The 24,846-nt window shown below is 42.8% G+C and overlaps 1 protein-coding gene across 1 annotated transcript in view; it reads left to right on the top strand.

The window, feature by feature from the left end:
* Positions 1–24,846, top strand: part of LOC147894338 (cilia- and flagella-associated protein 61-like) — a 74,533-nt gene that overhangs the window by 15,649 nt on the left and 34,038 nt on the right. The window contains exons 4-11 of the mRNA XM_087385283.1: positions 1,071–1,161; positions 3,960–4,155; positions 10,078–10,179; positions 10,287–10,401; positions 10,523–10,656; positions 10,922–11,086; positions 21,181–21,295; positions 21,385–22,766. Of these exons, the coding sequence (XP_087241409.1) occupies positions 1,071–1,161; positions 3,960–4,155; positions 10,078–10,179; positions 10,287–10,401; positions 10,523–10,656; positions 10,922–11,086; positions 21,181–21,295; positions 21,385–22,766 (2,300 nt within the window). The remainder of the gene's footprint in view (positions 1–1,070; positions 1,162–3,959; positions 4,156–10,077; positions 10,180–10,286; positions 10,402–10,522; positions 10,657–10,921; positions 11,087–21,180; positions 21,296–21,384; positions 22,767–24,846) is intronic.

The following is a 24,846-nucleotide window of genomic DNA, read 5'->3' as shown; positions in this document are numbered from 1 at the left end:
GGACTAGCAATCACTACCAACTAGTAGTGATCCCTTACATCTAGTGAGAGAAAATATTACAACTTGTCATGTTGTGAGTACTTGTTGGGCTAGCTTGTGTGCTAGACTAGTACCTTATTGCAATGTTCCAAAATCTCTTTCAAGTAGCTTCCTAGCTTTTTGGCTTGCTGCTCCAGTAGATTGATCTCTGCTATCCCCATATCCGTCTCTGATGTGTGCATAGGTTCTACATTTCAGAAGTACATGCTGTTCATCTTCTACTATGGGGCAGATTTTGCAGGTTCTTTCCTCTCTGAGGATCCGGGGCCTTGCCCATCTACCCCTCTCTACCTCAATATCAGTTCTGATTTTGCAGATTTGATGCCTTTTAAATGTCAATATGTTTTTCCCGTGGTATTTCTGCATTTCATAGCTGTCCATTGAGTTAATTTCCTCTTTATGAAACTGTGTTTTTATTCCCAGGTTTCGCCAGAGTTTTTGTAGCATTTTTTGCGTCACCATCTCCCTTATTTCATATGCATCTTTTGGTATATCAGCGGCTGTTATATCTCACGATTCCATCCGCTCCCTTCCCTCTGTGTGCCAGCCCTTGATCTGTGTAGCTTCCATCACCTTGTGCGGTATCCTATTGGCGTCCATCTTCTCAACGTTGTTGAGGTAAGCCGTGAATTGACATAATGCTTCCCCCTCTAGGGGTAACATACCTGTTTTAGCTAGTATGATGGGGTAGGGTTACAATATTTATTAAGACTAACACAAGGAAACAGAATACAGACCAAGACAAACACATGAAAACAAAAGAGACACCATCTGAAGAATAAAGATGTTTGGGGATAGAGATCCTTTCTATCAATAATCCCTTTGTTTCAACAATCATGTTGGACACAAAAATGGAATTTTGTGACACATTGTTTTGATTGGTCCGTTTATTACAATAGGTTTTCTCTATAATAGTTCTGTGAGTTATGTCTTTCAAAGCTACCCTATGGTTCCTAATGTTTTCCGAACCTTTTTTTGGGGTTAGAAGACTCTTTTAAATTAATAAGATTGAGTTGGTGATAACTTTGCAGGTCCTTTTGAGCATGCAACAATACTTGGAATCCTGAAGCCATTGTGTCACTCGCAAGATATGGACCTGATCTTGTCTGCATGCATGCAAAGGTCCACGATTTCAAACCCTCTTGTATGAATTTCTTAGTTCTTGGCAAGTCCTTCATTCTTTAATTCTCAATATCTCTTCTAGTTGCAATTTGTTATTGGTAAGAATATTTTCCATCTATGTCATTATAAATCTGGAGTCTCGCAAAATCTGTGTGTCTAAACTTAAATAAATAAGATTTAAAGAGGATACTCACACAAAAATCGTAGTGCTTTCCAACTTCTTGCATAGTTGAGTCACCTAATTGGGAGGGTGCCATGCTTCAGATTAGGTTGCGATCAGCAATGGATATTTCCAACCTTCACTCTCTTTTTGATAGCAAAGATCTTGTTTGTCATGTTAGGAGTGAGAATATAGGGAGAACCTTTGACTCCACCCTAATCCCATATAAAAACGGGTGCACATGAAATCCCCCATATCCCTGGAAGACTCTCTACTAATTCAGCCTCTTGCTAACATTTTAACCCCTTCCCATGCCTAATCCTTTTGTCCCTTTGTTTCATTTCTATATCACTATCCTCTTCAGGAGAATTTATCAATAGCAGGGTATATTGACAAGTTTAGGAAAATACTCACAGAAATATTTGGACCTCAAGTTCTTGTTTGTTGTGCTAGGAGTGAGAATATTGGGAACCTTTGACTCCACCTTAGCTCCCAAAAGGGATAGGAACTACTTGAATCAAATTTTGGAGACGACATCATGGCATCACTTGTGTCATCCATGGTAGGTATCACGTATAAGTTTGCTTTCTCTGATTCCTGTGCAGTCAATTTCTCTCCCATGTCTGCTTGAGACATAATCAAATAATTCATCAATCCCATTCAAAACGGGTGCACAAGAAATCACCCATATCCCTAGAAGACTCCATACTTAATCCAGCCTTTTACTAACATTTTAAAACCTCCCCATGCATAATCATTTTGCCCCTTTGTTTCATTTCTAAATCACTATATTCTTCAAGAGAATTTAGTAGTAGCTGGATATAATGACAAGTTTAGAACGTCTTCCTCAACCGGTGCAAGGAAAAGATTATATCTTGACCTCTAAGAAGATCCTATTGGCTGCACCTGCATCTAATCGACTTTAGGACTGCCCTCCATTTCCACATCACATATTGAGACTACAATCTCAGCCATTTAATGCTTCTTAATGCGTGGACAATCCTTCCACTGATGAGGCTGAAGGCATCCAAAGCATAGGCTTATCTTTTCTTTCTGTTATGAGATCAAAGAGGATTTCAACCAAGCCCGGGCTGCTGTTGGAGTTACTTTTCTTTTCACTCCAATGGTTGTATTTGATTTTGAAAGGCCTCCGATTGGCTTCGACTGCTTGGATTGGCCACGGAGCTGTGAGGCACTAGACTTTCTAACCCACCTCTTTTAAAACCCTATTTTCATGGAGTACTCATATTGATCCCCTACTAGCACAAACTCAATTGGCTTTAGCATCCTTCTAGGTCAAGGTTATAGATATTGCTTTGTCCAACATGCCAGTATACTTAGCCCTAACTTCCACCTTAATCCTATCGTTTAGTCCAAATACTAGTGTTATTGTGTGTATTTGTTGCTAAGCTAGTAGATAGTGCACCTGATAACATCTTATCTAAGCTCACACTAATGGGATATACAGCCTTTAATGGGAGTAAATTAAGATGAAAGGGCAAATACCCAACCATGATGTCATTGTGTTGTTTGACTTAGCGTCAACGCACAATGTAATTAACTCCAAGCTCGCTCGTAAGGAGGTTGAAATTGAAACACATCCCATTTGACTATATGCAGTTAGATTAGTAGATGGAAGCTTTATTGAAATATGGGATCAAAAGGGTTACCCAGTTAGAACCTTGTATTCAGGACTATGTGGAGTATTTGGACTTTGAAATGAACAGGCTTATTGTCACACAGATGTAGTCCTAAGAATGACATGGTATTCTAGAAAGAATCCAGCCATTAACTTCATTATGGAGGGTTCCTAATGATTATGTGCCGTTCTTGTCTTGGAAATGTTTTTGGCATTATGGAGACTTCATATTGGATGTATCATTTCTTCTTTCGCACCTATTGATTGCAATATATTCATACTTTAATCAACCATTGTGCCAATCTCTCTCCGATCATCATAGATTGGAAGACATAGATCAGCTGCCATGGTTAGATATTTTTCTCTTGTTGGCACAAACACGCACGTGTGTGTGTGCAATTTCCAAAGTATTTGATTCTCCAAGTATTTCAAGATCTTTAGGAGATCAGGCTTTTTATTTGGTCAGAACTTTTGAGTGGTATATTACCATGGTTTTCTCATGCTCTGCATGATGTATCTATGCCTTGAGTCTCTTCTCTCGCTATTTCTCACATACTTAATAGAAGCCTTTTTCAAGATAATAATAATAATAATAATGAAGTCTTTACTTTGCTCGCTTGAAGAATGAAATTTATGTTTGTTTGATGTGCTTGTCTACTTTTTCTTTAAATCATTCTTGGATTTATAATTTCTAACTTCCTCTGAAGTACAATTTTCATTGAGCTTTCTTCTAGTGGTGTCCTTGTTTCAATCGGTTTAATAGTATGGAATATAATTGATTAAATTTCAGAATGTTGTAACTTTCTTTCTGGCAGCTGAAGTATGATTTTTTCTCAAATGAAATAGTCATGATTGACATTTGTAGTAATCAGTAATCAAATTTCAACTTGGAAGCTGCTTTTGTAAACATGGTGCTCTATCGTTTCTAGTCTTGCATTAAGAAGGTTTAACACAATAATTTATTTTCATTAAAGAATTTCTTTGGAATTGGATGACCAGTACAGTTCTTCCTTCATTCAAAATCAAGAGGGCGGCTGTTGAAGATCACGATGATCTTTTACCTGTAATTGAAAATGCTCAAAAGAAAGGAGCTCCTCTAGCTCAGGTCCCTGATTTGGCTGCTCCTAAGTATCCCTATGCTCTAGCTCGGCTGATTGCAGCACAAGATCTGAATAATAGTGTTTTTGTTGCTCAGGTATGCACATTTTTATGTTGGCTTTGGCATATTCAACATAATTTTCAACAAGAAGCTATGCTACATACTTCTTGATACTAGTACGTTTGGCTTAGATGAACGATAATAGAATTCCATACTTAAAGTGAGAGAGAGAAAGAAAAGAAAGAAAGTTTATTTGAAGTCTTTGAAAGACCGAAGGGTCATGTGAGTGAAAGAAACCTGATACAATGAGCTGAAGGGTGGAGTGTCTAATCGGGCATCATTATCCATAATGAATACAACATAATCAGATCTAATACATGAGAGAAATCTGGACCTATGGCCAAGGTGGAGGCTCAAGGCGGGAATTGCAATGAATGAGGCCATGATGACATGTAACCTGTGATAGAGTGCTAATAGTGATTAGTGTGTGTGACACCCTGTGGTCTCGTAGCAGGAGCCCTACATCTGACAAAAGCCACTGTGACCCCTTTCACTTGTGCCGCTGATCTAGTGAACATGGGGGAAGATCCGTGTGTCGAACCGCTGTCGAGTTTGTCACATCACTAGTAGCTTTCTAGCTTTTTGGCGGGCTGTTCCAACAGATTTGTCAGGTTGCTTCTGCTGTCCCCATAGCTCTCATCGATGTGTGCATGGGCTCAGCATCTTAAGTACATGCTACTCATTTTCTACCTCTCTTGTGGGGCAAAGTTTGCAGATTCTTTTCTCTCTTGCAAACTTGGGTCTTGCCACCTGCCTTTCTCCACGTCTAGATCATGCGAGCTGGTCCTCATTTTGCAAATTAGATGCCTTTTAAAAATTGATATGTCTTCCCCATGCTATTTTTGCATTCCCTAGATTTCCATTGGATTGATTTCCTATTTATAGAATAGTATTTTTGCCCCAGGGTCTTGCCATAATTTTTGTCGCATCACTAATTTCCAAATTTTGCATGCATCTTCTGGTATTTCAGCAGTTGTTATACACCATAATTCCATCCATGCCATCCACTCTCTGTGCCATCCGGTGATTTGTGTAGCTTCCATTGCGGCATCCATCTTCTCAACTTTATTGAGGTAGGCCATGAATTGACATAGTGCTTCCCCTTCAAGAGGTATCATACATGTCTCAGCTAGTAGAATGGGGTAGAGTGTCTACACCTTAACCTCAAGCTCCCCCTATGAGAAAACGTTTATGTAAAGTTTCTATTCTTTTCAAGTAGGTTCTAGAGAGCCTGGGTGCCTAGGCCGGATCACTGTTTGGACAAGCATAGTGTATAGAAACTTTCTCATTGCCATAGGTGTGCCTTCATGCACTTCTTTTGGAAGCTATACAAAGCTCTCAAACCACCCAAAATTCTTCTTTCCACGCATGTATTTCATTTGTAGTTGTCTACAAAATCCAACCCCAGGTATCTATATGTGATGACTATTTCCAAAGACTCCCGATCAAAAGTGACATCAATCTCTCATGTTTGATTTCTCTCATGTTTTTGAGCTTTGATTTCTCTCATGTTTTTATTGACATGATCTACTCTCGGATTGACCTTGCTCTGTAGTTTTCAGAAGTACTTTTTTGCAACAACAAAAAAAGTGACATTAGTCTATTTATTGTGACTCCCAATCACCATTACCTTTGTCTTGGCTATGTTACTTGCATACTTGAGTGTCTGTAGAAGCTCCCCAATGCATCCAAATGTGCTTGCATGTCCTTCTTGCTCTTTGCAAAGAACACTACATCATCAGCGTAAATAAGCAATAATATAGCATATCCTGCAATTTGCATGCCTTCTCTACTGTAACCAAAAAGAGTTGGTGATAGGGGAAGCCTTGCTTAACCTCTATGTCATTGCTTATGACAACTCTTTCTTTAGAGCATGATCCATCCACAAGTGGTGGTGCTAATTCGGCTAGTACCTTCTCATAGAGTCACTATGTGGCCTCTGTGAGTTCTTGAGGGTTTTGGAGTTTGTCCTTTCTTTTCCATAGCTTCTTACGTGGGACCCTGCCGAAGGCTTTCTTGAAATCTACAAAGCAACAAAAGACAGCCTCTTCCTTATGCTTGGCTCCCTCTGATGCAGCTCTTATGGCAACTAAGTGATCTACTGTCAGAGAGAGAATATGATAGGATAGCATATTATCAATGTCCTTTTAGGATCCACCAGGATCTATTGGATGAAGGGGTTTTATAATCAACTTTGTGAGTGAGTGAGCCCTTACTATCGTATTCTCCTTGATGTCCCGGAATGGAAAGAGGCACTTGATTGGGTCATAAAGGGATTGTGGAGACAGGCAATCAACTCTTTGCTGATCATGTGCTATCTTCACAACCATTCCTAGTGGACATGACGAGGTGACGAGTGGCAGAATCGTCTATTTGATCAACAGGAGCATTTCCTTTGTCGATGGCAAGATCATCTGTTTGATTGAGGATGTGGTAGGTATCTTGGATATCTGGTTGTCTGGTCTCGTACAAAATTCAGGAGAATCTTGGAGTAGCTACGGTTCATCCCCATAGGTAAGCTCTCTCCCATTGGCAATTTTGTTGATTTGGGCATTACGGTTATACCTCCGCCACACGTATTTGAATGATCCAGCATATAGATTGTGTTGGGCAAGGTTGGGCTGTGCCGCACAAGGAATTTGGCTTTTGAATCGAATGAATTTTTTCTGAGACGCTTTTCTATGCAGCTAGGGTATATGGACAAAATTTGACATGTTGCCATAGAGCTTGGTAGATTGTCTCTGTTTCCTTTCTGGCATTTGCATCAATTGAGGTTTTCAAGTTACGGTGGCAATGTATGATGGTGCATTTCATGGTTTGTTTGATGATGAGGATGAGGATGCCATTGCTGTGTCCATGACTCAACGGATTATTGAGAATGAGAGGCTAGAGGAGCCTTGTGAGTACCTACTGGTTGGAATACCCTTTGAGTCAGATAGCCAAAATGCATTGACAGAAGGTTCCTCCGCGGTCACAAGTCATGAATCATGTCAAGAAAATTCAATAGGAGTTTATTGTATGCATTCAAACATCCTTGTGTGTGTGATGAGGATAAGGTACAATGTTTGCAACATAATGGTGACTTGAATGGTGAGCTGAATTGCATTCATGATGATGCATTGGATGATATGTTGGCATTGGTTTCCTTGGAGAAGAATGCTGGTTATACCGGACGGTAGTGATAGTATTATTGATGATGACTTAGATGCTGTACTTGCCTTGTCGGATTTCGCATGTGGTTGGGCTCGCTAAGAAAAAATGTATTTCTCATGGATGTCAACAAGATGGTCTCAATCATGTGTGTGCAGTATTTAACCTGGATGCCTAGTATACACAAAAGCATGCATTTGAGGAGATGTGCCAAGGGTTGATGAAAGGGAGGGTGATCATATGTATGTATGTGGGAAATTCAAGGAGATGCTGAGTGTCCAAAATGACACTCTAAGTGTGCATGATGTAGAGGCTGAAATCTCAGATGCTTGGATGAAGGATGTGTGTGAGGTGAAGAGTTTAGTGAAGACACGATGCATAGCAGTTAGTGTGGTGACATGCATGAGGGTGGGTGATATAGAGGCTGAAGTCTCAAATGCTTTGACATGCCTGAGGGTGGGTGTCTTTCAGGTCTTTTCTATGAGCATTCTTCAAATGGGGGGGTGCTTGTGTGCCCTTGCATTGTGTTGATGACTCAGATGGTTTGGTTAAGAGTATTGCAGCATACGGAATGAGGCAGTGGAGCCTGTTGAGGGGTCTCTCGTTTTAGATCATGGGTTGGGTGAGCCCCAAGGATCTATGTGTATGGAGGTGAGCTCAAAGGCTGTGGCTTATGTGGAGATGAGCCAGCCTCATGATGCAAGTGTGATGCCTTATGACTAGAGGAGCTATGCTCTACCTTGGTAGGGAGGTGACTTTCATGTTGTGTTGGATGTTATGCATGGTCATGTTGGTATGAGGGCTTCACAAGTTTGTAGTGATGTTTGTACTGAGTTTGAGCAGAGGAATCTTGCTGGTTGGCCTATGCCTTGGCTGTGTTGGAGGAAGTACTGTGGGGCATGGATTGATGCCTTATATGGTAGTGTTTCTATTCAGATCTTGATGTCTGTATCTTTTCTTGTGGGTGGTATGCATGTGGGGGATTGGGGGGACCTAAGTCTCTTAATGAGCTCTCTTACAATGGATGACAGTTTCACTCATTATGCTTTTGATCCAGGTTGATGGACCTGTCTTGGGAAGTTGAGTGGATGTAGCTGTTGTGAGCACGCGCTCTGTAGCCGGGGGGGGGGAGGGGATGCCATATGGTTTTTTAGTTTTCGGCCAGTTGAGGGTTTTTTACTAGTTTTAGTGACATGTATGCGGGTGTTGTGTGTGGCACTTTTGTACATCCACCTCCGCTATGGAGTCTAGAGGGAGATGGGGCTTTCGGATGGGACTTGTCCCGCATTGATTAAGTCCTCTGGGCCTGAGATATGTAAATAAATGTGTTTGTGTGGACACGCGTTCCCATAGGGAGGATAGAGTGGTTTGAAGAAACATGGTGGAGAGGGAGAGGGAGAGAGAGAGGGTAGGTTAGGGAGAGAGAAGATAATACTCAAGTGGAAACATAATGAAAGCGAAAGGAAATGGAAATGAGCAACTCATGTTGCAGTCAGGGCAGATGGTGGCATTCTTGAGGCGTGAATAAGAGCAACAGCAGCACTCTTCAAGCAAGTCGTTTCTTCAAAAACTGGCTCCAAATGAGGTCCTTTTTAGGGTGACCAGTAGTAGAAATGTCTCCACAACAGTAAGCAACTATTTCCTTCACAAAAATGCCCCAAAAATGAGCAGCAAAAAATGGGCTTCTTTTGAGCAAAAAATGAGCTGTCTTTTCCTCTACGAAGATGCCCACTAATGCCCACGAGAATGATGACCAAGTTGCTCCAAATCTAGGCAAAAATCTAGAGCAACTCGAGGCTGATAGTCGCAGCAGAAATCCGCAGCAAATCATGTAGCAGCTCCACGAATCAACTCCACGAAAACAGCTCCAAAGTCGATGCAGATCAGCAGCTCATGGAGAGGCTAAGTGTGAAGGAAGAAGGACTGCTTTCCAAGAGGAAAGAGGGAGAGTACCTTCTCTTTTAGGGCCTCCCTCACCTCAATCCCTTGGAAGAGCAAGGAGTAAGAGGGAAATGACTAGGAGAAGGAAGGATGGAGGAAGAAAGAAAGGGAGGAGGGAGGATGGCTCTGATACCACATGAAGAAATATGGTGGAGAGGGAGAGGGAGAGAGAGAGGGTAGGTAGGGAGATAGAAGATAATACTCAAATGGAAACATAATGAAAGTGAAAGGAAATGAAATGAGCAATACACCAAAAATGGAAAGACTCACATTGATAAAGCTTGATGTAGGCTCCTTGATGTGTGTTGATGTGACACACAAGTACAGTCATATGTAGGATAGACACACAATATAATACCAAAGCATATATGGGATATCTCCCAAGATGACACGTGGCACTCACACATAAGACTCTACTAGAACTCCTAGTAGAACACACTAAAACACACTCAAGTTGACTCCATTTTCTAACATGGTTTGATAAAGAAGTGTAGGACTTGATATGAAGAGGGGAGAGAGAGTATTCTCCAAAGAGTTGGAGGTTGACAAGTTTCTATGTATCGAGAGAGAGAAGGTATGTATGGAGAATACGCAGCCTGAGGGATGAACGGTTCGTGGTGTAGAGTTTTGGTGGATTGAACAAATATACAGCTTTTGGGTTTGGTTTTGCTCTCTCTCTCCTTCACCCCTGATTGTACCCCGAGCACAAAGCTTGCTTAACACGTTGATAATTTTGGCAGCTTTCAATACAAAATTATATTTTTTAAATAGTTAAAATAATAACCTGTGTATTATTGAGGCAAGGAGATTATATGTACCTTTTGCTTACCAAATTAAACTGAATATTTAAGAATGTTTGTTTGTCAGGTCGATAATGTTTTAGTTGGCATGATTGCTGTCACGAGAGATGTGGACTCCGACTTCTCACTGCATTTCAACCTTGATGTCTATGAAGGGTTGACATTTCGGGTAAATCTCAAATTAAACCTCAATGTCTACTCTAGTGTGAACTTGTTTCGATTTGTAGAAATTGTTTCTTAAGAGTGAGTTGTACTATTTGGGCTTTTTATATGCAGGATCGAAAGGAAAATAATCCATGGTCTACTTCCTTCACAGCTAATGCATCAGCTTTCAATGACGTTGAAAGTTGCCCACTCGATAGCACTGTCACAAGTCCCAATCTTAATTCTGGTAAGTTGATCCCATCTTGGTGATCATACCCCGTCCTCCACAAAAATGTAGAGCTGATAATTTTCCATAAGCCCGTTTGATATTCTTACCAGCAAGGGTATACTGTCAGATTATGTACCAGGGGAAGTGGATGCCATTCTTCGACATTCAGGGGCGGGACACAGAAATCTCATCAATGCTTTCCAGATAGTCATGCTCTGTTTGGAAGAAGAATATGAAAACAGAGCAATCGACCTTCTCTCTGCTGCATTCATGGTAATATATACGAGAACACAAAATTTATATCATAGAATGCATTCCGGTTAGTATAGTATCAAACTATACAATTTGCCTCTGAATTTAAGCTTTTTAAAGGAGTGATGGTCTAGCTTTCGATTTTTTTCATGTCGTTGATATTCTGTGTTGTTTTGTACTATGAGCTGAGAAATATATTGTTATAAGGTCGAGAGAGGGTATCCACCTGGTCATATATATACTGATCCATTTCATTTTTATTTTCTCGATGTCCCAAACAATGAAGTATGAAGAGAGCAATTACTGTCTAGTTGCATTGCCATACGACAAACCTGCAGCATCTTTCCTTCGATATTTTACACGCATATCTGAAAAAGATTCAGCTCAAAAGAATGCGAAAATCTCAAACGACATGCTGCTTTATGTTCTTCATCGGCAATCTCTCATTCCTGTGAGAAACTTATCCTCTCTTTCTACATAGATTTTACATCTCTATTATTGTGTATATTTTGCTAAGCAGGGTGATCAAGACAAAATAAGTGGTAGGACTTGCTCAGCCATATGCAATTTATATTGGCCTTTGAATTCTCTCTCTCTCTCTCTCTCTCTCTCTCTCTCTCTCTCAGCCATATGCAATTTATAACGGCTTGTCCAGGTGGCCACAGTCTTCCATGCCTACATTCTCTTCTGCTTCTGGGTGTGGTACTAGCGTGATCGACTACATCATAGGTCCCCCGACTCTAGTCCCTTCCATCCATGGCCTTACTGTTAGCCCCTTCATGCCCTCTGCCGACCATGCACTCATCCACTTTACTTTGACTCATGTCTCCCATGACCCACCCCCCCCTCGTTATCACGACCGCCAACCCTATTATGAGGTTCATTTTGACCACCAGTTCGATGATGTATATAGCCAGAACCTCAGCCGCCTACTCCGTCCTCATCTATTAGATGCTCTACCATCCACGCAGGACCGGTGGGAACTTGTACATACTTCACTCGTTTCTGCCGCTCACATGTCGTTCCCTGCCACATGTCATTCGTCTAGTCCCCCACCGGTTGGTCTTGTTCCTTGCAACGGTTGGTATGACGAGGAGTGTAAGGAACTCCGGAGGAAACTTCACCTTGAGACCAAGGAGAAGTCTCCTCTCCTTGCCGAAACCAAGAGAGACTACAAGCGGTTGGTTAGGCGCAAGAAACGCCAATTTCTAGCCCGGAATGAGGAGGAGCTGAGAAGCTTGCTTTTCAGCTTTGACTCCAAGGAATTCTGGAGAAAATTCCTCCGCTTGAAGTCTCAGAGCCCCCTCACAGATCCACGTGTCTGGTCTGCATATACTTCAGCTCTATACGATGTTCCAGATCAGCCAGCCATCGATTTATCCCATACCCCTAGGCCAGCTTCATCTAGTCTCTTCACACCAGAGAGTGTCCGTGCAGTAGTCCACCGATTGAAGAACGGGAGAGCTAAGGATCATGATGGATTGCAAGCGGAGTATGTAATCCATGGGATTGATGCCTTAGATTTTGTTCTTTCCCGTCTCTTCAATGAGTCTGTTTGTACAGGCCTACCACAGTCCTGGTTAGGCAATACCATAGTACCTATCCACAAGTCGGGGGACCCTATGGAGCCGTCGAATTACAGGGCCATCATGATTGGCCACGTTATGGCCAAGATCTATGCATCAGTTTTGGAAAGCCGTATAAATGACCATGCCGAGACGACAGGACTCAGAGCCAGAGGGCAGGTTGGATTTCGCAGGGATCATTCGACACTTGACCACATCCTCACACTCAGGGCACTGGTAGAGGAGGCGAAGTCACGAAGGCAACGGCTTTATTGTTGCTTCGTGGACTTCAGGAAGGCATTTGACACAGTTCCGCGATTCAGATTGTTTCAGAGGATTCGTCAGATGGGCTTCAGTGGAGAGATACAATGGGCTATCATGGCTTTGTATGAGAGGGTCACTAGTCGGGTTCGGACACGTGAGGGGCTCTTAGAGGAGGTATGCAGCGCGATTGGGGTGAAGCAGGGTTGCCCGCTCTCTCCTACTCTCTTTGGATTATATATTGATGAGCTAGAGATGTTTGTACAGATGACAGGCGGTGTGGGATCTACTCTCTCAGGATCCTCCATTCCTATCCTCCTGTATGCGAACGATGTGGTTCTCATTTCCTCTACTGCTCAGGGCCTCCAGGCACATATTGAGGCACTCCACAGGTTTTGCCAGGACAGGGGGTTGACCGTAAACCTTGGCAAGACCAAGGTTATGGTTTTCAACACCTTTGATCGTATTTACAGCACGGATGAGTTTTGCTTCACTTATGACGGACAGCCCATTGAGCTTGTTAGAGAGTACACTTATTTGGGGGCAGTTTTCAGGGGACCGGTCTTCACCATGACATATGCAACACGAGATAGGATTAGTAAAGGGTATGCTTCGTTGGCTCATCTTGAGCGTCAGTGTTTTCAGTCCCACTTTCAACATCCCGATACGAAATCCTTGCTTTTTGATACATTGGTGAGACCAGCTGCGATGTATGCAGCTCCTTTCTGGGCAGGAGACCTGGGCGCTGCAGATTGGAGACGAGTAGAGAGGTTACAGATCATCATGTTCTCTCGGCTCATTAGGGCCAAGGCTACAGTTCCGCACGAGATCATGCTAGCAGAGTTTGGAGCTACTCCCCTTGCATTGGATGCAGCGTTTCAGTCGGTCATGTATTTGCACAGGGTTAGGGAGTTTGGAGACTCAGCAGCAGGCAGAGCTCGGTTGCCATGGTTAGCACTTGCATCTTCTATGGAGTTGGCACGATCTGGGGCCCGATACTGCTAGTACTTCAAACTCACTAGGTGGCTCACATCTCTTGGACTAGACATGGATAGACTGCCTCCCTTCCGATACAGCATGGATGCCCCTCATCTCGAGTTGACTCGCCACGAGCTTAGCCAGGTCACGAGAGCAGACTTGCTGCAGCTTCATACGTATCGCACTTGGATTTATCCCACGCAGCTTTCGACGAAGATGGCCACATATCGTGACCACTTCCTTCGGATCTCAGAGGATGGGTTTGTCATTCCACCAGGCTATACAGGTATCCACATGTCCCACTCACAGAGGATTGCCCTTGGCCAGCTTAGAGTCTCTTCGCATCAGCTCGAGATAGAGGCTGGTAGGATGCGACGCATGGAGGATGGACGGCGACCAGGCCGAGAGACCAGGATCTGCCCTTGTTGCACCATGGGAGAGGTGGAGTCAGAGGAGCACTTCATTTGCAGATGCCTGCTATATTATGAGCTCAGAGGTAGATTCCACTGTCTCTTCACGGATGGCTTTGGATCTCTCTCACGAGTGATGGACTACGAGGATCAGCATTGCCTAGCTCTTTATGTCAGGGAGGCCACTATGCTTTGACGAGACTACCTCAGAGACCATCAGCACAGACCGGAGCGTGATAGAGCCCAGCCTGATAGAGCTCAAGCACACGCTATACCAGAGGACAGAGACCAGGAGAAGCATGAGGAGGTCAGAGCTCACACAGGACACATGCCTCCACCCTGTTGATGTACATATGAGATGGTTTGTAGACGCCGCAGGATCTTGTTACATAGGGGACGTACTCGCCGCTTCATCTCCAAACGATCCAGGATGATGGCAGCTTTTCGGAGGAGACTTACTCTTGGAGATCTCGCCCCACCAGCCGCTTACCTCACCTTTGCTCAGATTTGTACTCTCATAGCAGGAGGCAGAGTCGATGGACAGGATTTCCAGTATTATTTTGGTTCTCAGACTGTGACACCTGGACTTGTATCTTTGCATTGGCATATTGTACTCATCCCCCCATTTTGCACCCAGGGGCGGTTTTCTTGCATCTAGTTTACTTTGTATTTAGGCTCAGGTTTGACATTATGTACTTTCACTTGCATTGTATTGCGTAGCACTTAGATGATATTCAACGATGCCTCTTCTTTGTGGCACGTTGATTTTGTGCTATCTTGTATGCAGAGTTCTTGATGTCCCATGGGCCCATTTTGGCCTTTAGTGGACAATAATACACTTTCTTTCTTTCTTTCTTTCTTTCTTTCTCTCTCTCCCCCCTCCGTTTGCTCTCATCTGCTCCCACCCGTCTACTCCTCCGCTTGCCCCCCTCCGTTTGCTCCTCTGCTCCCACCCCTGTCTGCTCCTCCGCTTGCTCCCCCATCTGCCCCCCCGCCTGCTTCTCCGCTCTTCCCCGTCGGCTTCGTCTGTTCCACCCGCATCTCCCGCTCATCGCCCATCTGCAGCTCTTGCACCAGCCGCCAGTCGTCAGTCCCCCCCCCACCTCGTTGTCAGTAACAAACACCCCCCTAGTCTTCTTAAAAAGCAAACTAACCCTAACCCCGAGTTGGGCTAAACCCCCAACCCAACCCGGGGATTATGCTCAAGTAGGAGGTTCTTCAGACAGCCAATTATGGATTGGCCTACCCTCTCCTCCAAGTCCCCCTCAACTCCTTCAACCTCCATCAGGACTCGGTATCTATAGTTGCAGCTATGACACCCCCTCCGTATGCACGCAATTACCAACAAGAAGGCTCAAAACGACCCATTCTTGGGCAACAAGATCAGATTTTCTATCTGCAGCAAGTAGTGAGAGAGCTACGATTGGAACTGACAAAAGTAAAGGCTCGACTTCACATTCTGGAAGGGCTTGGTAAGCAGGTAGTAATTGATGAGGCAATAAAATCTTGTAAGGATTTCCCCCCTACCCCACAGCTAGTCTCTACGGTCAAAGATCTTATTCACACTGAAGTACAAACTGCTAAGAAGGAAGTATACACTGCTAAGAAGGAAGTGATTGTGGAAGGTGACACCAAAGCAAGTAAGTCTAATATTCAAGTAGAGATTAAAGAACACGAAGCTAGATGTGATAATGCGCTGAAGATTAGAATAGGAGTTCTCCAGGCCAGCTTCTATTACACACTCTAAAGGTCATGCAATCCTTACACTGAAGTCAAAAGATATGCGGATCAAGCTTCTTCGACAATCTTACAAGTTCAAGGGTACCAAAGTCTGGATAGCTGAGGAGCTCACACAAGCTCAACTCAAGAATAAGGCAACTGAATTAGCTAAAGTCAGGGCTGCCAAAAAGGATGGAAAATGGTCAGTTTACCGTGAAGGCGTAGCCCTAATCAAAGAGTTTAAATCAAAACCAAAAGACTCTCAGTCTTAAATTGATGTATGGATGATTACTCTTTCTAACTATCATGTAGGTACTCTAAATAAATTGGGGTTGCTTTTGCACTCCTTGGGAGCTGCCATGTGCCCTCCCTAAAGCAGATGTACTAGAGGGTTTCTTGCTGTCCCATAGACCTTTTGGTCTCCAGTGGACATTAATAGACTTTCTCTCTCTGTGTGTGTGCGTGTGTGTGTGTGTGTAGGCAGCTCGGTCACTTCGCTCGGTGCGGCCCCTTGCTCTTACCTCAATCTCACAGCAGTTTGCCTTTCCCTCAAGTTTCTCCTCCTCTCCATTCAGTTAAGTTAGACCAGCATAAACACAAAAAGAAATGGCAACGGGTCCATCCTCAAAGGAAAGCTTCTCTCTCAGTATCTCCTCCCTTTCATGTTGTTGACCCTCCAGAGATAGTTTCAGTCTCATTTTGAAGGAGTGGAGTCTCGCCTGCCTTCTCCGGTCTCTGAATTACAATCTTTTGAGTTACATGTGGATATATTGCCTTCTGATGTACATAATGCAAGTGATGAGAATACAGATTTGCCAGAGCAACATAAACAGGTGGATCTTTCTTCTTCGGATCGAGCTCATGATGCCCTTGTGGAACCAACTGTGGATTTGCAAGAGCAAGCTACTCAGACTGTGGTTGTTAATATGGATACTTCTCTCGGACTGGATACTACTCCCTCATCCATGTCGGATCTGGTGTCTGCCTCTACTTTTTCTTTGGACTCTTTCCATCCCTGGTTGTGGTAGGTTTTTGACTTTGTGATTCAAAAATTTCGAGTGCCTGCTTATCTCAAGAAGAATCACAAGGATAACAAATACCTTCATTTTATTGATGGAGATGTGGTTCCTTTACAACAGTTTTTGCAAGCAAATAATCTCACAGTGGTGGATATCCTACTAGATGCCTCCACTGGTGATTTGTGATTATTTTCACTTTTCTAGTTTTTGGTTAGCCACCTGGCTTTTTCCAGGGGCCTACTTGTAAAACTTTTTACTTTTGTACTACATGGTGGGTTTTTACCTCTTCTAGGGTTTCCCACACAGAAATATATGGTTTCATTAAAAAAAAAGTGTGTGTGTGGCTCTCTTTTCCCCCCACCCAAGGATCCCTAGAGAGGAAAGAACATGCAAAATTTTCCCCACGAGGTAGAAAATGAATAGGATGTGCTCTTAAGGTGTAGAGCCTATGCACACATCAAAGAAGGATATAGGGACAACATAAAATATCTACCTACCAAAAAGCTAGGAAGCTACTTAAAAGAAGTTTTGGAACACCACAACAATGTACCAGGGCTAGCACATAAGCCAGCCCAACAAATGCATAATATTTTCACTATTTGTTAATAGTGATTGCCAGTGCCATAGATCCTGAAGGGTCTCATGCAGAATTTAATACAATCATATTGTAGACATGCCTGGCGACTTTCATCCATGAGGCAATCTAACACAGGGAGCATTTGCTGAGGACACATAGGTGAGATCAAGGTGTACAGCGAAACTCCACTCAGAGCGTGATCCACTGAGTTTTTCTAGCCAGACAACATGGACCAGTAGGGATCAGGGAGATGGCGGATCCGAGGACCAGAGCGAGAGACACGGTAGACTTGCCAGCGGGTTGAGGCACAAATCAAACTAGGGGACCTTCCCTCCATGCTCACCAAATCAAAGGCATGGCCAACACGAGTGACAGTGGCACTTGGTTGATGTAGAGCCATAGCCACGAGACCACAACGGACCATTTACATACAAACATCCATCAGCGCTCTATCACAAGTTTCACAACTTCATACACCCTCGACCTTTTTTAGGTTTGACCTCTCTGCCAGCTTCCAGATCATCACAATGCTGCCAGCTCTCATCTTCTCCATGGGCTCAGAGATATTTCTTTGATATTGGTGTCTATATGGGTATGGCTATTTTGTATTCATCATGGGTGTTGATGCCTACTTAGAGGCTCCACCCTTTCAGCTCATTGTATCAGGTTCTTTTTTTTAGTCTCATAGACCCTTCGGTCTTTCCAAGACTTTTAATAATCTCTCTCTCTCTCTCTCTCTCTCTCTCTCTCTCTCTCTCTCTAATATGAGCTTGAGGTGGAAATGGGCAAATGAGCGGAGGTGCCAAGAGAGAACATATTTGCAAACTATGCTTGTCAAGAGACATTGATGATGTGAGCACACCCACTTCTCCTTTGCCAAACTCATCAATACACAAACAAGATACAGACCCTCTCACCTATGTAGCTACACTATCTCTTTGGACGGTCGGCACAAGTTGTAGGATACCACACCAAAGATATCTGGTGACACCATATTAGGAACTCAGATAGGGTAATATTTGGCAAGATTAGTTGTGAGCACAAACGTATCAGAAATATGCCTTGATAGTTATCTCTAGAGCTGCAACTTGTCATCTTTGGTACATGACCAACATTTGTCTCATAGATCATGTTGGGTCTCTAATGGACATTAGCAATATCATTTTATATAAACTTCCTTTGCTTGATGGCGTGCCAACCTAGAGAATGCCTCAGTGTTGTGGGACCGGGACACAACTAAGGACCACTTGAGCCACGTATCGGAGAATTATCAGCGAGGGATGAGTGTTGATGAGAGAAAAACTGTAGCTCATGTTTAGCCATTGACGTGAAAGAAGACTACAATTGTCTCACGACGAGAGCACAAAACATGAACCGATGGAGACAGCATCGATTATTACTTTTGTTGCTCATATAGCAGGTAGAATATTCTTGACTGGCCAAGCCACATCTATGGCTATAAGTTGTAGGAACACATGGCATGTGACTAAGGCCTTGCCAAGCCTTTAGACATGTGATTATGCACCACGTTGTGCCTGTCTTGTAGGTACAGGAGGCCATTTTGTGATTAACAAGGCAGCTTCTATTCATCGATCGAGTTTTCTTGCAGATCTTTTTCTGTTCTTCTTTTGTGTGCAGATTCCCACCTGAAATATTGCTTGGACGTGCTTGCTTTTGAAGACTTTCTTCTCCGCCTCTTCCTGGTTTGAGCTACAGCTCAGAGTTTTTGTGACTACTTCAAGGTCTTGTTTTCTGTAGAGACTCATATTTCTGAGGCTCACAAAGGAGTTCTTAAGACACTCAAGTATTCTTAAGACACTCAACTCTTCAACTGGGGCTGAGGATTGGACAATCTGATGGGAGATGCAAAACATGTCCTATTCACAAGCAAGACATCTTCACCTTTTTGTTGCATGCCCACCTGCAAGGATGGTTTGGAAAGTAATGCCCACCTGCAAAGAACATGTGAATTGGAAGGCCATTTCGCTTGGTGGTTGTCAGACGATCAAGATGGCTGACTGGTCCTTGATTGGAGCTTGTGCTTTATGGTTTATCTGGATAAATAGAAGTGATTTTCTTGTAATGATCTATCCTTCCACCTTGGAAGCAGCTGGCTGTCTTGGTATTGCAGGAAGAAAAAATACTGATGGAGCAGGTTCAGGAGACCTAGAACAAGTGCAGTTCCTAGTGCAGAAGTGCATACATGTTAATCACACTTTATTCAGATCTCACAGCATCAGGATGAAGTTGCCTTCTCATGATTTGTCCCTGTTTTACAGCTCCTTGAATTTCTTATCAAGAGAATAACTTGGCAGCTTTTCTTCTTGTCAGCTTAGGTTGGAAACTACTGTTTTATGCCTTTTCAGGCTATTGAAACGATGATTTCTTTATTAATATACAACAATTTTTTTGTGCCAAAAAAGAAACCCTCTGAACAGCTGCTGAAAGCTGACTGCTTTAAGAACAGCCAACTAGAGTATTGCTTTCCTTGGGACTCAGGGATCTTATCATTGAGGAAGGTTGTTATTCCAGTAGTATGACTCTCACATTATTTGCAATGTCTTTTCATTAAGGTCATCTATTTGTTTCTATGATGTCTGCATTGAATGTGAATATCACTCTCATTCAGTAGTAAATTTGGATCTTTGGGTTTCCTCTTTATGTTCAAATTCATCATCCTTTACATGTTAAATTCCGTGTGTCAGAGGGAAAACCCTGCTATTTTTCTCAGAAAGTGACAACTCCTCTCTCGTGTAAGTGTCAATGATTTGTTCATGGGTGGGATTTTCATTGGCATTCCATGCAATTCCTGAACACCTTGTAATCATTTGCAAAAGCAAACTTGCTGAAACCTGACTGCTTTAAGAACAGCAAACTAGAGTAATGCTTTCCTTGGGACTCAGGGATCTTATCATTGAGGAAGGTTGTTATTCCAGTAGTTGTACTCTCACATTATTTGCAACGTCTTTTCATTAAGGTCATCTATTTGTTTCTATGATGTCTGCATTGGATTTGAATATCGCTCTCAAGCTACCAGTCATCGTTGGCATTTCTTTTGTACAACTGTGCTAGATGGAGAAATGGTTAATGGGGCTGGTCAAGAGGGAAAACCCTGCTATTTTTCTCAGAAAGTGAAAACTTCTCTCTTGTGTTAAGTGTCAATGATTTGTTCATGGGTGGGATTTTCATTGGCATTCCATGCAATTCCTGAACACCTTGTAATCATTTGCAAAAGCAAACTCCTTTTGGGCACCTGAGCAAACATTGCCCCTTCTATACAATTGTGATCCTAAAAGATGAGAGAATGAACAAATCATGATATAACAATCACGGCTATCAAAGGAACCATGCATGAGGAGCAATATTAGGACAGAAAGTCTGCAAGCAGCTGATTCACTTTCAGGGATAGTACTGGCGGCCATTTGCTGCCTAGGCCCCTTAGAGATCATGGTGCTGTGAAGACAAGGCAGAAAAAATTTACATATTCCTCCATGTGCAAGTATTGTCAAACAAATCAAACATATATTTATATATGTTTTTCTTGTTCAAACATAAATAATTTTTAATACACCTATGAAAGATAGAATTTAATTTGCAAAGACACTTAATGTTGGTAAAATGCAGCTCTAAAATTTAATAAATCCATCTCCTTTTTTCTCCCCTCCATTATTTGAATAGCTGATCTGCTAATTCGAGACTTTCTTCTAGACAGGCAAATAGCAAGCTCCTGACTATGAGGGTTTATGAAATCAAAGTGAATAATCTAAATTCCTAGGTTCTTCATACTTTGAAGCATGATTTTCTACAAACACCTACTTTCCTTGTGAACATATTTCAAGGCCATTGTTTTAATGGTAAGAAGTTCATGAAAAATAATGCTTTTATAGCGAGGAGATTAATGTGCTGTTAGATGCAAAGCAAGCAGCTTGATGTGGGAATTTCACAAAGAATAAAAAAATATGATCAGCATGATATTATTTTTAGTTTTTAAGACAACTGACATGTATCTATGACAGGGTTTTGATGTGCGCCCAGTCAAGCCTAAAGATGTAGAAGGTTTAAGATGTCTCTTAGAAGGTTTCCAGGACCGTCAAAACATCCTGGACTATATTGAACATCCAAGACGAGGATGTAAGTCTGAACTTCTGCATGGTCTTTAATTTACTGTATGCTCCATGTGTGCCTTTATCTGATGTATCAAATTGTATAGAACCATGCAGGCACAACGATGGTAGCAGTAGCTTCACACACTCAGGTGGTGGGCTTCACGTTGGTTGAGGAAAGTGCTCCAACAGAAGCATTGTTCAGCCATTTTGACCTCTGCCCACTGATAAATATAAAACAACAAAATGCTACAAATTATGCTGTCACGATTCTGTTTGTACTGAATCCTCTTTTTACAAATCGTCGAAGGCTATTTCTAAGGGAAGTCATGCAGCAACTGGGTAAAACTGTATTATTTTGCCCCGTCTTTCCATCTCAGGAATTGCCAGATGTAATTGAAGATATGATTTTGGTTCCTGGCCGACAGCATGCATCTATGCACCCACCATGCATTTGGGGAAAGCTTTGTGATCCAGTACCATTACCTGCAAGATCCATCTTCAGAGCTAGTATATATGGGAGCATGCAGCAGATGACGCCGGATTCTAAAGCAGCTCTGAGGTGGGGACAGTTCTTTGGCTTCGATTGTGCATTGTTTTTAATGACCCACAGGCTCATTAGCAGGCACAGAACTGTTGTCAATTCTCGTATTGTTGTGGTTGGGGCTTCTCAAACAGCTGCATCTTGTCTTCATCAGCTTGTTACATGTGCCAACCTGAGATTTTCAAATGTTACAATTGTCTCACCATTTGGATTCAAGGGCCTTTTTGTTGGTAGCAAAATGTCCCTGGACATTGAACACAGTCACAAGGACTTCTTCCAGAAGATGGGGATTGATTGTCTTGTCAATGTTGTGGCTAGTACAGTTGTTAGACTTGATAGAAAGGCAAAGCGCATCTCTCTTTCAAATGGAAACACTATGCAGTATGATTATCTGGTTCTTACGACAGGTTTACAAGATCAAACAAGGTGGAAGCTTCAAGCTGGTCTAGAAAAAGGAGTTCTTTGCTTGGATGAACTGGCCATAATGCTAGAGGAAGGGGTGATCAATTCAAATATCTTGGAGACCGATTTGCCAGTGGTCATTTATGGCTCATCTCTCGAAGCATTTTACTCCATGCAACTTCTTTTGTCAAGAGGTGTCACAGGAAACCGCTTGGTACTGGTGTATCCTGAATTGGAGTCTCTAGAATCATTGGCAGAAAAATGTTTTGGAGACATCTCCATTGCAAATCTGGTGATCAAAGAAGTAGAGGAAGCAGATGTAATTGTAAAGTCAGGATTGAAGTTAATAGAAGTTACCTTTGGAGAAACAAAGGACGTGTTGCAAAGCTTAGTCTTGGCAGATTTACGTAAAGAATCTCCGTCTTTTCTGGATTTGCAAGATCGTATTCATGATGGAATTGAAAGGACTGAATACATACAGCAGCCATGTATTTTGCTTGTAACGTGCACTGAAAGGCATGTCAATCAAAGCCTTTTCGAAGCCATCAGGAAGGTCTCTCTCTCTGTCTCTCTCTGTCTGTCTGTCTGTCTGTCTCTCCCTTACATATTTTCTGTCCTCCCCATGGGTTTCAGAGAGATTTAGCATTCATGTTTGTGTTGTAGTTGTGTTGGGTGTAGATGCTGGCTCCATCCATTCAGCTATGTACCTGGTTTTTGCAGTCTTATAGACCCTTTAGTCTTTCAAAGACTTGAATATATAACAGAGGATGGTTTCATTGACCCACCAGGATATACGCAGATCCACTTACCCCACTCATTGATGATCTCTATTGGGTAGTTTCGGTTCTCTTCACATAGACTAAGCATTGAGAGTGGCAGGGCATAGGGTCTACCCCGGGAGAGGCACATATGCACATTATGTGACATACAAGAGGTCGAGTCGAAGGAGCATTTCATTTCCAGGTGCCAGTTTACTACGAGATCCGAGGACGCTTCTATTGCCTCTTCAGAGATAGTTTTGGGGTGTTGTCCTGATTTCTCTCCTATCCAGACCAGAGATGCTTGGCGGCTTTCATCCATGAGGCAGTCAGGCACCGCGAGCATCTACTTCGATCACGCAAGACCAGAGATGCTTGGTGGCTTTCATCCATGAGGTAGTCAGGCACCGCGAGCATCTACTTCGATCACGGAGACAACAGCAGACCTCCTCCTTGGTGAGACCCTTCTCAGAGCTTGATCACAAAGTTCTTTCAGCCAGAGCATGTGGATCCCCATACTACGAGGCCCTGACATGACCCGGATCTAGAGCCAGCGACACAACAACTCAAACAGAGAGTTGACGCACATATTACACTAGGAGATATCCCCTCTCTGTTCAGAGTCGGGGCTCGACCGAGAGGGGTCACTGTAGCCCTTGTTAGGCGCAGAGCTACGACGAGGAGACGATGTCCACGAGCAGTCGACAGCACTCTACCCTCGACTTTCCACTGTCTCATCCACGTGGATGACCTGATGATGATGATGATGACACTGATGTGTAGTCGATCACTCTGACATGACTACGTAGTACTTGGCACTAGCTTTTTGTATTCTGCATTGGTGTGGATGCTCGTTTAGTAGCTCCACCCTCACAGTTTGTTTGTAGTTTGTTTGTATCAGGATTCTCACAATCTCATAGACCCATCGGTCTTCCGAAGACTTTAATAAACTTTCTCTCTCTCTCTCTCTCTCTCTCTCACACACACACACACACACACACACACACACATTTTTTTTTGTGGGAAGAAATCTTTTATTGCTGTAAAATAATCACATTCATAGTTACTTCAAAAACGAAGTAACTACTACTCAACTAAAGATCTCAGTATAAGCTGTATACACATCCTGATCAATCAAACGAGTCTGAACACAATCGTAGAATGATTGTTGCAGAGAGCGTTTGAAAAAAAGAAAGGATGAAAATAGTGGATCACCAAAGACTCTATGATTTCTGTCCATCCATAAAGTCCATAGGGTCCAGTAGCGTACCCATACAAAAAATAAATCAAAACCCTGTCTCCGTGGATGAAAACCAAACAACCAGAAAAATCTGCCAAAAGTAACAGTAAGGAAATCGCACTCGAAGCCTCTGTCGGATGAGAGCGATGAGATCATAAGTATGTGGACAGAACCAAAAAATGTGAAGCACAGATTCAGTAGAGTGCTGGCATCTGTGACAAACAGCTGGAGCAATATGTCTGTGTGCGAGTAACTGGCCGGATGGAAAAATGCCAAGGAGAACTCGCCATAGGAAAAGCTATTGCCGAAGAGGGACTTTGTAATGCCAAAGGAGACGCGGCCTTTTTCTCCACCACTTCATTGGGCGATCCATATGCCAAACAGTATTTGCTCTGTGAGAAATCCAAGGTGGAGGTAATAACACTTTATACAGAGATGACACTGTGATATGTGAGAGCTTCAAAGGACGGGCGTATGAGGAAGAAGAGCGTAAAATCCAATCCTCAAGCCGATTCTAAAGTTCCAAACGAGGTACCGGCAAGTACGGTTGAAGCATTGCTGAAATCCTATGCCATAAAGGACGATAATGAGCTCCCAAGCCGTATTTGCTAGCAGCCATAGAAAAGGATAAAATT

The sequence above is a fragment of the Dipteris shenzhenensis genome, chromosome 14 (genome assembly GCF_047967505.1).
Source record: "Dipteris shenzhenensis isolate YYH24624 ecotype China chromosome 14, Dip_SZ_1.0, whole genome shotgun sequence".
Classification (NCBI taxonomy): Eukaryota; Viridiplantae; Streptophyta; class Polypodiopsida; order Gleicheniales; family Dipteridaceae; genus Dipteris; species Dipteris shenzhenensis.
Note: the sequence above shows the minus strand (reverse complement) of the source record. Positions and strands in the feature narration are given on the sequence as shown.